Raw genomic sequence first — 12,114 nt, forward strand, 5'->3', positions numbered from 1 at the left:
TTAATAGATACATATTAATCTAAGACTAAACAACTGACTGGTTTAAATAGAAGAGCCTCAATTAATTTAAGAAAGAGACAAAGTACTATTAATTGATCCTTTTTAGGGCTTATCCCTATATTTTAATCACTTTTGTCTGCCTTTGAACCAGGGTGGAATGAGATAAGCTTGGCTAAGTAATGAAATACTTATTCGAAATCCTTATGTAAAGTCCGAGAAGCATAAATACTTGAGTGATTTTTTTTAAAAACTGAAGTTACCCTAAATTTTCGGCCCAGTCAGTTGATGTCATGGCTAAATGCACAGTGTACATGGTACATCTTTTTAATTAAACACTCTCCTAATAAAACTATTTAAGTCTAAATCACATTTTGCATGAAACACTGCTGAGAAGATGGCCAGAGGACATCCTTCAGATAGCCTACCCAAAATATTTTTCAAATAATGTTATATATATAATATACATATTTATAATTTATAAAAAAGTCTGAATTCTTGTTATGATTTTAATATCTTCCAATCATATACTTGACTATTTCTGAATTTATTATGAGATAATACATATACTGAAGCTCTGGAGAATAATATGCCTAAAATATTCATTGATTGTGTTTTTCAGTAGGAATTGAATCACGTTTTTAAACCAATAGAAGTAGTTATAAATTTGTCCATACATAAATAATGTATTTCACAATTGACCATGGTAATTTGTATATTTTAAAAAGTTATCTTTAAAAAAAGTTACCTAAGTATGATGCATATATAATTATTACTAAATAGTATATAATATGTAAAAGTGACACTTTCCAGAAGATTTTCCATACAGATGGACCGAAAGAACAAATGTGTATACTAGCACATTATTTGCATCATTTGGTGAAGTAATGACAAACAAAATATGAAATTGCTAGCTTAAAAACCCTTAGTTCCTTGAGTAGGAAATGTGAAATTAGATTTATTCAAGAGAAATATCAAACATTAAAAGTATGTTTTAATGACAGGAAAGCCAAAAGAGCTCTCTTTCCCATGTAATCATATTTTAAACATGTCATTTTCAAACTTAACAATAATAAGCCCACTTCTGCTACACTATGTAATATATAAATGCTTATTATGGCTAAGTATAGTGCTTTTCATAACATATTTAATAATGATAAAAATGTTACCGATTTTATTGAATGTAATTACACACAATTTATTGGTAATCATCATAATTTCTCTTCTCCTGAGAGCTATAAGCTCTATGTTTAAATCCATAAACCTATGTCAGCGATTTATACATGTAAATAATTTCAGGTTAAATTAAGCATTTATGTTAATTAGTTGTTTGGATTTCATATGTTCTTTTACCTTCTGGATGTGACATTTCCACAGTTAATTAAAGTGTCTTTATCCCCCGCAGGACAAGACGAGTGCCTTGAGCCTGAGCAACGTAGCAGGCGTTTTCTACATTCTGGTTGGCGGCTTGGGCTTGGCAATGCTGGTGGCTTTGATAGAGTTCTGTTACAAGTCCAGGGCAGAAGCGAAGAGAATGAAGGTGGCAAAGAGTGCACAGACTTTTAACCCAACTTCCTCGCAGAATACCCAGAATTTAGCAACCTATAGAGAAGGTTACAACGTATATGGAACCGAAAGTATTAAAATTTAGGGGTAGGACTTAGGGCCTACTACAGTGAGTGGGTGATGCATCCTGTAAACGCGGTGTTGTGACCTGTCTGTCCAGTGGTGGTATTGCTTGCTTCTAATTAGAGCTTTATATTTTTAAAAACTTCAGTGCAAAGTGGTTCGGTTTTCTTTTGCTGCAGATGTACTGTTTGAAACTTTATGTTGCCAATAGATATCTGCATTGAAAGGGTCAGAAAGACAAAAACAAACCTCCAGAATTGCTCTGTGAAATAATTTAAACTGTGTGTTCTACTCAAAAATTGAGAGAAATTGGAAATTTGATCTGGGTTTCCTTGTACACAGACTAGGCTATCTTCTCTGGAACAATCCAATTTTAGAATAAGTGCTAACAAAATAAGCATAAAACCTGATTCAAATGATCAAAGTTTAAACAGTTGCCAGATAAGATTTTCCAAGAAAACTTTTCTGAGAAAAAATATATGTAAAAGCTCCATGGCACATAGTAAATGCTCAACGAATTTTAATTCTTATTCTAATTTGTTTTACATTACCCATCATCCTATATTTTTCAGAGTAAAACCTGGCCGTTTGTTTATCTGACAATAGTCCTTGAGCCAGACGTTGAGGCAGGAGTGATCATTAGAATATTGACTACAATTCACATTTGTTAGATGAAAATCAGCTTTTATGTTCACGATATCACTAAAATGAGCAGACATTTTAGGCAATATATAGCAGTTTCTCCATAAAAGATGTCAGCAATATATGTGTTCTTTAGGAGGAACACTGTAAAAGATAAAAGTTGCAGTGAGTTATTATGAATTTTTAAATTTCAATTGCTTTTAAATAAGCCAGATCAGCCTAACTTACTCATCGTGTCACAATAAAAAATTACAGGCATTCAGTGAAATATAAGAGAGGGAGATCATTTTTTTAAGAATCTAAATGACTACTTTTTTCCTCTAATGATAAAGTTGTTTTAAAATAAGATCTAAAAGCATTTGTTATTGCCCTTCTTAAAATCAGGTCTCTAAAACCCATTTTCTAAAATTATATGTAATAGCCAACTGAATAAGCTTCTCATTCTGATTAAAATAATAAATGAGCCTTTAAACCCACAAGAGACATTCAGTGCTTAATGTGCCCTAGGGTCAAAAACCCAGTATAATTTTCATAAGAATGAGATGTATATCTGAGGTCATGTCAGGTAACCCTTCTTGATTTTAATATTTATTTATTCATACGAAAGCTATTGAAATACATGTCAGTATCTTAAAATGAACAAAAGCCATCCCTTTTAACCAAAATCTTATTACTTTTATCTATAATTTTGAAATCGATGACTGAATATAACTGCACACAGATAAGCCTAAAGTGGTTCTTTCCCAATTTTTGTGGAAAAGAATTAAAAACAAAACCCTCAATCCACTCACATCAGAATGTTTTGAGCATGTCTTCTAATAGCAAAGTAACAAACTAGGATGCTGTCAAGGTCACTTGGCCATTATATGAATGTTTTCATCTTAATATTTATAGAATTGAGGAGAGACTTTCCCAAACTGAGAAAAATAATACTTGACAAATTTTCAAAGCCAGTTATTTGGACTTCATTCTGAGATTAATATTATAAAATGCCTTAAATAAATTTTTTAACCAGCTCATTAAAACTGACTTTTCTTTGGTATAGCAAAAGCATTCCAACCATCAGCAAGGTCCAAGGGCAGTTAAGCAAAGAAAAAAGAATATTAGAAAATTCTAGAAAGAAATACTCATAGATGCTAGTTCATTACAAAGTTCTGGGAAGTTTTTTAAAAGAAATAAATTCCCAGGTTATATATAAACAATTTGCATGTATAATGTTTTTGGAGCAGAATCTGGCATTGCAGTTCATCACATGAATTGCCTTTAGGGCTGGGGTGAACTTGTAAGACAATAAATTTCAAATAAATAGAAAAAATTCATATCCATACCACTTTTTAAAAGATTTAATGGCATTCAGGGTAAATGAGATGATCTGTGCCTGTAGAGAAGAGTTGAGAGTAAGCAGTTTTTATCACACTCCCATATTAAATGGACTTTTCCTTTCAAAGACTCTACTGGCCATAATTATGCAAATGATTGATAATTTAGATAACATTGTCCCAGAATCTCAAAACCTGAAACCTCCAATATGTGGTAGAATATTTACTTTGAAAGTGATCAGCTTTCAAAGGGAACACATACAATTAAGGTTATAGCCATTAGCCACAACAATCCAACCAGATGCAGATCATATGGAAATTTTTAAGAACATTTTCTGGTTTGAGCGGCCTCAATAGGTTCACATCAAAATGAATAGAAATGAGCTTTTGTAGAAGAAGCAGAGATACGAAGATAGGAAATAAGAATTCTAAGAACTAAGAACACTAAGATTTAAAGAGAAAATAAGGAATTGGTAAAGATTTATTAAGTAATACCTTCAGTTGTATTGATAAATTACTCAAAACTACCCAGAAACTTTCCTGCTTTGAATGTTTTCCTTTCCTCACAAAGGCAATCAAGAAAAGAAAGGAAACAAAAATAGATACTACAGTAAAAGCCTTCTGCAAAAATTCCTCCAAAAAAACCCACATTGCTTTTATTAATTGTATTTTAGTACTTCCTCTTCAAAAAAAATTAAAATGAAACAAAATTAAACTACTAATTTTTAAAAAACAATTTCTATTTTACTTAATATCAAATGTTAAAGGAAATCTAAAGAAAAAAATTCAGACTTTGGTCTTGGTTTATTTTAGTGATGAGTAGAGTTTCTACAGAGACTGTTTCCTGACTTCTGATTAGGAAGATAAGTATTAATTTTTGAGATGGTTCACTAAAGCAGAACTATGATCGTGACCTGATTTTTATCATAAATATGTCATTAACTAGCAATTTGACTTCAACTTATCAGGGTATCTAATCTCTAAACCTTTTCCTTATAACTTTTCTACGCCAATTATTAACTTCATTATGTAGTGTATAATTATTCAGATATTGAAGTTCTAAGGCAGAATAAATACAGAAATGGAAATTCCTAACAAATTGGTTTTACTTAAATTCACAACAGGGAATTAAGATACATCACGAGTTATGAGAAACTTATGATCTAAGCTATAAAAATGTAAGGAATATCTTATTTACCTTATTTTCCTCTTGAGTTAACATTAAAATTCAGCTCTAGAAAGAATTTAAAGACAGTGAATAAACAGTAGATTTACATGATAGTGCCTGTTTCTCGTCTGTATAATATTATCTGCTATCTAATATGACAGAGAACAAAAGAATTTAATGAGGATTTCAGAGACCTGAACCCATAACCTCAATCTGCGAAGTTCCCCATTCATAAGGTATTGAAACATGTCCCCTTTTAGTGCACCCCCTTTAAGCACCTAAAGCTTCTTAGAATATAAGCCTTAGCTTCTGTAGTAGGCATAGAATGAACTTTATGTCACTAATTGTGCTGTTCTGGGTCATGTCTATACCTGTTGTGAGTGAATGAAAGTGTCTGTGGATAGATCTGTGTTCTGAAAACAGGAAAATCTGTCATGAACACTCTATGTATATAGTTTGTTTAGAAAATCCGTCACAATTCTAAGAGTATAATCCTTGCAAAGACATTTTCTAGCAAGACGAAAAGACTCAAAATAAAGAAGTCGTCAAATCTAAAGGAGCTTTTAAACTGGACTAGAAGTACTAGGGTGTAGAGTGCAGCAAGTTAAAAGATGTGACCTACCCAGATTTGCTAAACAAAATCTTGTTTTATGATTTTAGGGTGAGTTCTTAAACAGGTAGGACCACAAACTCTAGACGGATTCATTCTTCCCTGCAGTTGAGCTTTTCTTTCCCGTGATAACCATTTTTCATGTGACCGAATGAATACGGGAAAAAAAATGCAGATGTCTAATAATTTGGTGTTTGTTGTGTCATATTTTGTTGAAGAAACAGAAATGTTGTAACACTGCACATTCTTTCTGTTTCCTTTCCATGCAACCCAGCTGACCTTTTCTGAAGCCATAAGAAACAAAGCCAGATTATCCATCACTGGGAGTGTGGGTGAAAATGGCCGTGTCTTGACGCCTGACTGCCCAAAGGCTGTACACACTGGAACTGCAATTAGACAAAGTTCAGGATTGGCTGTCATTGCATCGGACCTACCATAAAAACCAAAAAAATAATTGAGTGCCTTAATTAAACTGTGATGGTGACTGATGGGAACGCAGCCCCGAGGGACGCGCCGCGTGCGGGTCTTCGCTAAACCAATCCTTCGGCTGAGAGCGGGAAGTACGTCCTAATGCGCCGGACTTCAGCAGCAGCAACGTGTGCATGAGCTCAGCTCGGAAACCCAAACTCAGATTTTATATCAGGAAAACTCAACATTTAGGTTTTCTCGGGGAGTGGGTGGGGGGAGCTGGGATGGGTGTATTAACAGCAACAAATTTCACTCGAGTGGACTTAAAAACTAATCAGACTTGCGAGTTAGTGCATCAACTTTGAAGTTCTTGCTCAGAAAGGCCTTGGCCTTCACTGCAAGGGATGAAATAGTTATAGAAGTCAATGAACATGCTAACCTGTGTCTCCAGAACACCCATATAATCGATGAAAGACTACCCAGCTGAGAAAACAAATCACCAAACTGTGATAAGAAAATAATAAACAAACATGTAAATCCTGTGAAAAAATTTAAAGGAAGTATTTACACTTACTTTGGAGAAAAATACTGAAACATGCTTGCTTTTTAACTGACGTAAATTCAGTAGAGAACACGATTCTTTTTTCTAACCATCTTAGGGAACAATACATTGCAATAATTGATATAAATGCCATCACTGTAATAAACTTTAGAGACTTTTTTTTATAAAAGTTGTTGGTTATCTTCTTGTTTGCTGTAACCTTCACTCCGTCACATGAGTTGCTGTCCAGATTGCATTTGTCTTACTACCAAGAACAAAAACAAAACGAAGACGACATTAACGTAAAATCATCAGTCTGCAATGTAGAATCAAAAGAGACTACGGGTCACTCATGGTATCAATATTATTTATAATCTTGTTCTGTGTACAAAATTGTGGTTTTTGTACCCACCAAAAAGAATAAAACAACAGATGTTCTTACAATGTCTACAGAGCTTAAAGTTTTTCTTATCTTTCTCAAAGTTATTTGAGAAATTATAAGACTGTAGGAAGAATTGTACAAGTGTGGGCCATATTGGAAAATGTAGCTAGCCCTTATTATTTTTGCATACTCAGCTACTCTCTTTTACAGATCTTTGCTGGTGAGTGGGTTAAATTGTCAAAGATGGAGTGTTTGAATAGGGGAATGAATCATTGCCATAACAGCAACATACCCTGTAATTGTGTGTTGAAATTTTACTTGACTGTGTTTTGCTGCATAAAATAATGTGTCTCTTTGGGCTTTTCCCCTATTCTCATTATTCCGCTTAAATCATCTGAAGGCACCAATAATAGAATGAAGAATTCGTTCTCGTTTTCAACTGGAAATTGTGAAGAAAATATACCCATGTTTATTTGCAAAAATCACCTTATGTTTTGTATGGATTGAATGAACGTGGTTCAAAAGAAGGTTTGAATCATTTGAAATAATAAGTACTGTAATACAAATAAACATAACAATACTTAGAGATCTTGGCAGAAAGCACAAGTTAGGATGATTTTGGAAGTCTAGCCTTGAAGGATGAGTTGAGTTTTCATAGGTAGAGTTTTACGGATGAGCAGTAGCCTAAAACTATGCATGTCAAAGGCTTGTTTAAGGAGCATATGCAACTGGATAGACAGGAGAGAGCACAGGGTGTGATATCAGAAAAGATAACATTGGAAAAGGTGAAAGACTGATCACCTCACTTCAGTTCTCAAGATTCCATTCCCCATTCAATCTCTGTGCTGCAGTAAGAGCAATCTTTAAAGTTCTAACCTATAGCGTGTACACTATAGCGTGTACGCACGTGCGTGCGCGCACACACACACATACACACACACACACACACACTGTTCCCTCAGGAAAAATTCCAAGCTCTTGAACAGAGCAAACGAGTCCCTTTATGACCTGGTTCTTGTCCTTACTTATCTCTTCCATGATTTTTCTCACCCCTACCCACTCTCTCCCCACTGCAAGTGAACCTCAAAAGCAGCACATGGGACACTGCATTTACTATTTCTTCCCTATCTCCTCTTTACCTAACTAACTTGTACTCATCCTTCAGTACTCAAACTGACTTTTACCTGCCCTGGGATGATTTCCATCCACCACCCCCTGCCTATGAAACTGAGTTAGGTGCCCTGTTAATGTTTTCTCCCCATCACTGCACTTACCATACTGCATTGTAATTGCCTGTGTACTTGTCTGTATAACTACTAGACTGTAAGCTCCTTGAGGGCAGGGACTGTGTCTATCTTGTTCACAGTTGTATCCCCAGCACCCAGCACAGTGCCTGGCATATTGTAGGTGCTTAATAAATATTTGTTGAATGAATGAATTGAATTGAATTAATTTGATTAAGTGGAAGCAGAAAGACAACTTTCCTCATTAACAGTCTCTAGAGTGTGTGCTAACTATATAATGAGTCAAAATGAAGCTGAAGTTTGGCTGATTCCATTGACATTGTCCACCTCACTGGAAAGGAGTAGCTTAAAAAAAATGACCTGATGAACTTTCTGATCTAATGAGAAGGTATTCCATGTATTGTACCTAGCCATGGAATAATTTGTTTAGCTAGAAAAATTGTCAAGAGATAATTAAATAACCCAAAACAGGGTTTTAGTTTGGTCTTCAGCTATACTTCTAAAGATATCTTTCATTTAAATCTGAGTGGATTAATGATATAAAGTTAAGAAGGTATATTTCTTATAGTTTTATTTCTATATTAGTAATACATATTATATACTTAAATTTATATATTTCTTATAGAATAATTATGCCAAAAAAACCCAAAATTTAAATTTGACATTAGTAAGAAGAGATCTCTCTGTACTCCAATCTGAGGAGATGCTACAAAACTAGAAAATGTGATTTTAAAAACATTTAAGTTAAAAATGTTAAGTTAAAACATTCAGTTTCATAAAGTAAAGAATTCGATTACTAAGCAAGCAAGATCACCATCTAGTGCAGAATTTCCTGAATAAATCAGGCAAAGCCAATTCTGAAGATACATCAACTAGTTAAACGAATACAATGACCACATTTGAAGGATATGAAGAGCCCTCAGGAGAATCGTTTTGCTACACTCAATTCAATAGATAAGTGAAAATACCAGCCCTGCTGTTACTGCACTTGCTTTGGCCTTGCTTTAGGCTGCTCCCTGGTCTCCACACCTGTTGACTTTCAATGTATTCCTTTTCCCTAAAGTGCAGCACATAGTAGGTATTCAATATAAATTTATCAGTGCATAAACACAACCTTATATATTAAATCAGCATCAGTTAAAAAAATATTCTAATAATTTTCCCAGAAAACAGACTATCCTAATTGTAACAACAGTGAAGTGCTAATAGAAAAAACTAAATGAAAGTGATATCTAGGAGAGTTTCTGAAAAGACAAGTTGAAATTGTGCAGATTCATTTTCCTTATACCTATTAATATGGTGCTGCATGAAAAGTGTGCCTTATCATTGACATTCATAGAGGTTTTAATTTCAGATAGCCCAGCAGGCTAGAATACTTAGCATTTGTAAAACGAAACACAAAAGTAATAGGTGGCATATTTATGTTTTTTCTAAAGAGCTAGTAGCAAAAGAGAACTGTTCTTGAAGAAATTATGAATAGAAAGAGATAAGATTTGGTAAGTATATCTCAAAAAACAACAGAAAACTAAATTATTTTCCATTAAATAAGAATAGACTGTTTATTTGTCTTGCTTTCATTTTATTTATTTTTTTTTGGGGGGGGGCGGCGGATTGGGCAGAGGAATGAGAAAAAGTAAAAGAGGAAAGGAGACATTAAGAAAGCAGAAAGCTGGGTAAAAGACAAATAGGATTCCCCTGGATGACCAAGAGAACTTATAACAAGAATGTTTGACATATGATCTTTTCATTGTTTGGTGTGTAATGTCTGATGTATTCCTCTTCCCATGACCTGCATATCTCCATGTTAAATTTTCCTACATGCCTCAGAATGGTGGTATTTGTGGTTGGATTAAAGGAGGGACTCAAGGAGAAAATTCTAAGTCCCTTGTTTGGATTGACAATAGGCCAGAAATAACCCTAATAATATGTCTCCTTCCCACAGAAATGTGCAGAAATCAAGATTGAGACTTGTTTTTCTTCACAGCAAAAAATGAAGGTTTATTTGATTTTTTCTTGATCTGAAGAAGATGGTAGATAAAAAGGACAAAAAACAACCATTTACATATAGTTGTTTTTAGGCACTTGTGCTCACTGCAAAGTGTCATAAACAACAAAATAGGCATAAAACATAGATCATTATTTAATTATATATAAGACCATTAAATAAATATTCTGTTAAATTATAATGCCTAATTCAGGGCTTGAGTGAAGGGGTTATTTAGGAGTTTTGTAATCCTGTAATCCCAAATCCCAAACACTAAGAGAGTCTGCTTAAGTAGCAGATTATTATGATGTCCTCATAGTTCATATGTTTGATCAATACTTTTAAAATTCCTAAACATTTAGTAATGGCTGAAAACTGTGTCTATAGAAAGTTTTTTCTAAAGTCGAATAAATCTGTAATCATTGGCAATCAATGTTTCAATGTATGATTGAATGAACTGATTAACTGAATAAAAGTGAGTGAGTGAAGATCATCTAAAGAAGTTAGTAATCCTGACTGGTTGATAGTTAAGTCCTCAATAAATATTTGTGGAATGAATAAAAATAAATAAATAAAGAAGTTAGTAATCATTGACTATATAGAAACTTCTGCCAGCTCCCCAAAATAATTTCCAGAATAAATGTGAATGCTTTCAACATTTTTTTGACAAAGAAGGTATTTAGAACAATTTAAGCCATATTTGCCTCCATCTAGAGGTTTACTTAATATCGATTCAGTCATCTAAAACTGGTACCATTTCAAACTTTTAAAATGTCAGAGGCCACACTTCTGCACTATTTTTAACTCTAAACACAATCAAAGTCTGCCAGCATTGTTACTCAAGACCACCACCAAAGCAGATCAGAAATTCTGGATCTTTGTGGGCCTCAGACCTGCACAAGAACTTCTGACACTTTGACTTGAGTGCTGCTTGAAACTTTCAACCCAATAGGCATACATCCATGTCATCGTTGGTCACAGCCTCACATCGAAATCATCCCATTCATCTCTCTCTCTTTCCACATTCTCCTCCCAATATCTGCACTTCCCATCTTTCTCCCCATTTATCTTCCCATTGCTTCTCTCTCTCCCTGACTTTGATATCATTCTCTTTAGTCTCTCAATATAAAGTATGAAATTTCCAACATCCTCAACCTTTCCCCAGAACATTATCTAATCTCCTAATAATATCACTCTCTCCTTATTATATCACTTTATACTACAAATTTAGAAAGAAAAGAAATGGTAATCTCCATAATTATACCTTTATCTCATAAATAAAAAAACCCTCCTCTTTGAAGTGTATGTCATTTAACCATGGTGTGAAATAGACTGCCTACTTGTCCATTTGTCTGCTGACCTCTCTCATTGCCTCAAGGACTATGGCATTTGGCTTATTCTTCCTTTGTATCCCAAGTTCTATTATCATCTTGAGTTACTTCGAGGCCAATGCAGATTCTGCATTTAGGCTATAGCAGTTCCTTGACTCCCATTAGTCTTTGTCTCTATGTTAAGTCACCTACACCAATAGATATGAGGCAGGTATTATGATCAATTATTTTCTCATCTTACTCCAGATGATGACTAAGTTCTTTGCTTCCTTTCATATCTCAGTCATTGAAAAGAGTCGCTTTTAATCCCTTATTTAATCCCTCTATTTGGTTCCATCACTTCACCAAAATGTCCATGTCAAGGTCACCAGTATCTTCCAGCCCTATTAACTTCATTCTTTAGTTTTTCCCCTAATCCTGATTATTCCTTCTCAGTCTATTTCATGTTCCTCAGTTCCTCCAACCAAAACTTACATTTTGATATTATCCAGGGTTGTATCTTGTGCCACTTTCTCTTCTCATAGGATGTGTTCCACCTGGTTGATCTCACCATTATCAATATGTCTACAATCACCTATGTATTACTAACTCAGAAATCTCCATCTTCCAATCTAGTCCCATGCAGGCAATTACCTCCTTGTTATTGACTTCTCAGTTGCAACACATCGAACTCCTTATCTTTCACTCTACAGTCCTAGCCCCTCTTGTATTTCAAGACTCAGAGAGTGGCACTACTATTTAGCTAATCTCCTTAAATAGAAATATGAGAATCATTCTAGTACCCCTTTTTTTCATTATTCTCACATCCAATTAATCAACATTTTAAATTTCTTGTATCTCCTAACTATCTCTTCACTCC

General features: G+C 34.2%; 1 protein-coding gene across 3 annotated transcripts in view; it reads left to right on the forward strand.

The window, feature by feature from the left end:
- Positions 1–7,647, forward strand: part of GRIA4 (glutamate ionotropic receptor AMPA type subunit 4) — a 344,684-nt gene extending 337,037 nt beyond the window's left edge. The window contains exons 16-17 of one of the 3 annotated variants that reach the window (XM_011368116.1): positions 1,403–1,650; positions 5,640–7,647. In XM_011368116.1, coding sequence (XP_011366418.1) covers positions 1,403–1,648 — 246 coding nt within the window. In that variant the 3' untranslated portion in view covers positions 1,649–1,650; positions 5,640–7,647. The remainder of the gene's footprint in view (positions 1–1,402; positions 1,651–5,639) is intronic. The other 2 variants (XM_011368115.1, XM_011368114.1) reach the window with 2 other exon arrangements.
- Positions 7,648–12,114: the final 4,467 nt, after the last annotated feature.

This window comes from Pteropus vampyrus, unplaced genomic scaffold (assembly GCF_000151845.1).
Source record: "Pteropus vampyrus isolate Shadow unplaced genomic scaffold, Pvam_2.0 Scaffold139, whole genome shotgun sequence".
Lineage (NCBI taxonomy): Eukaryota > Metazoa > Chordata > Mammalia > Chiroptera > Pteropodidae > Pteropus > Pteropus vampyrus.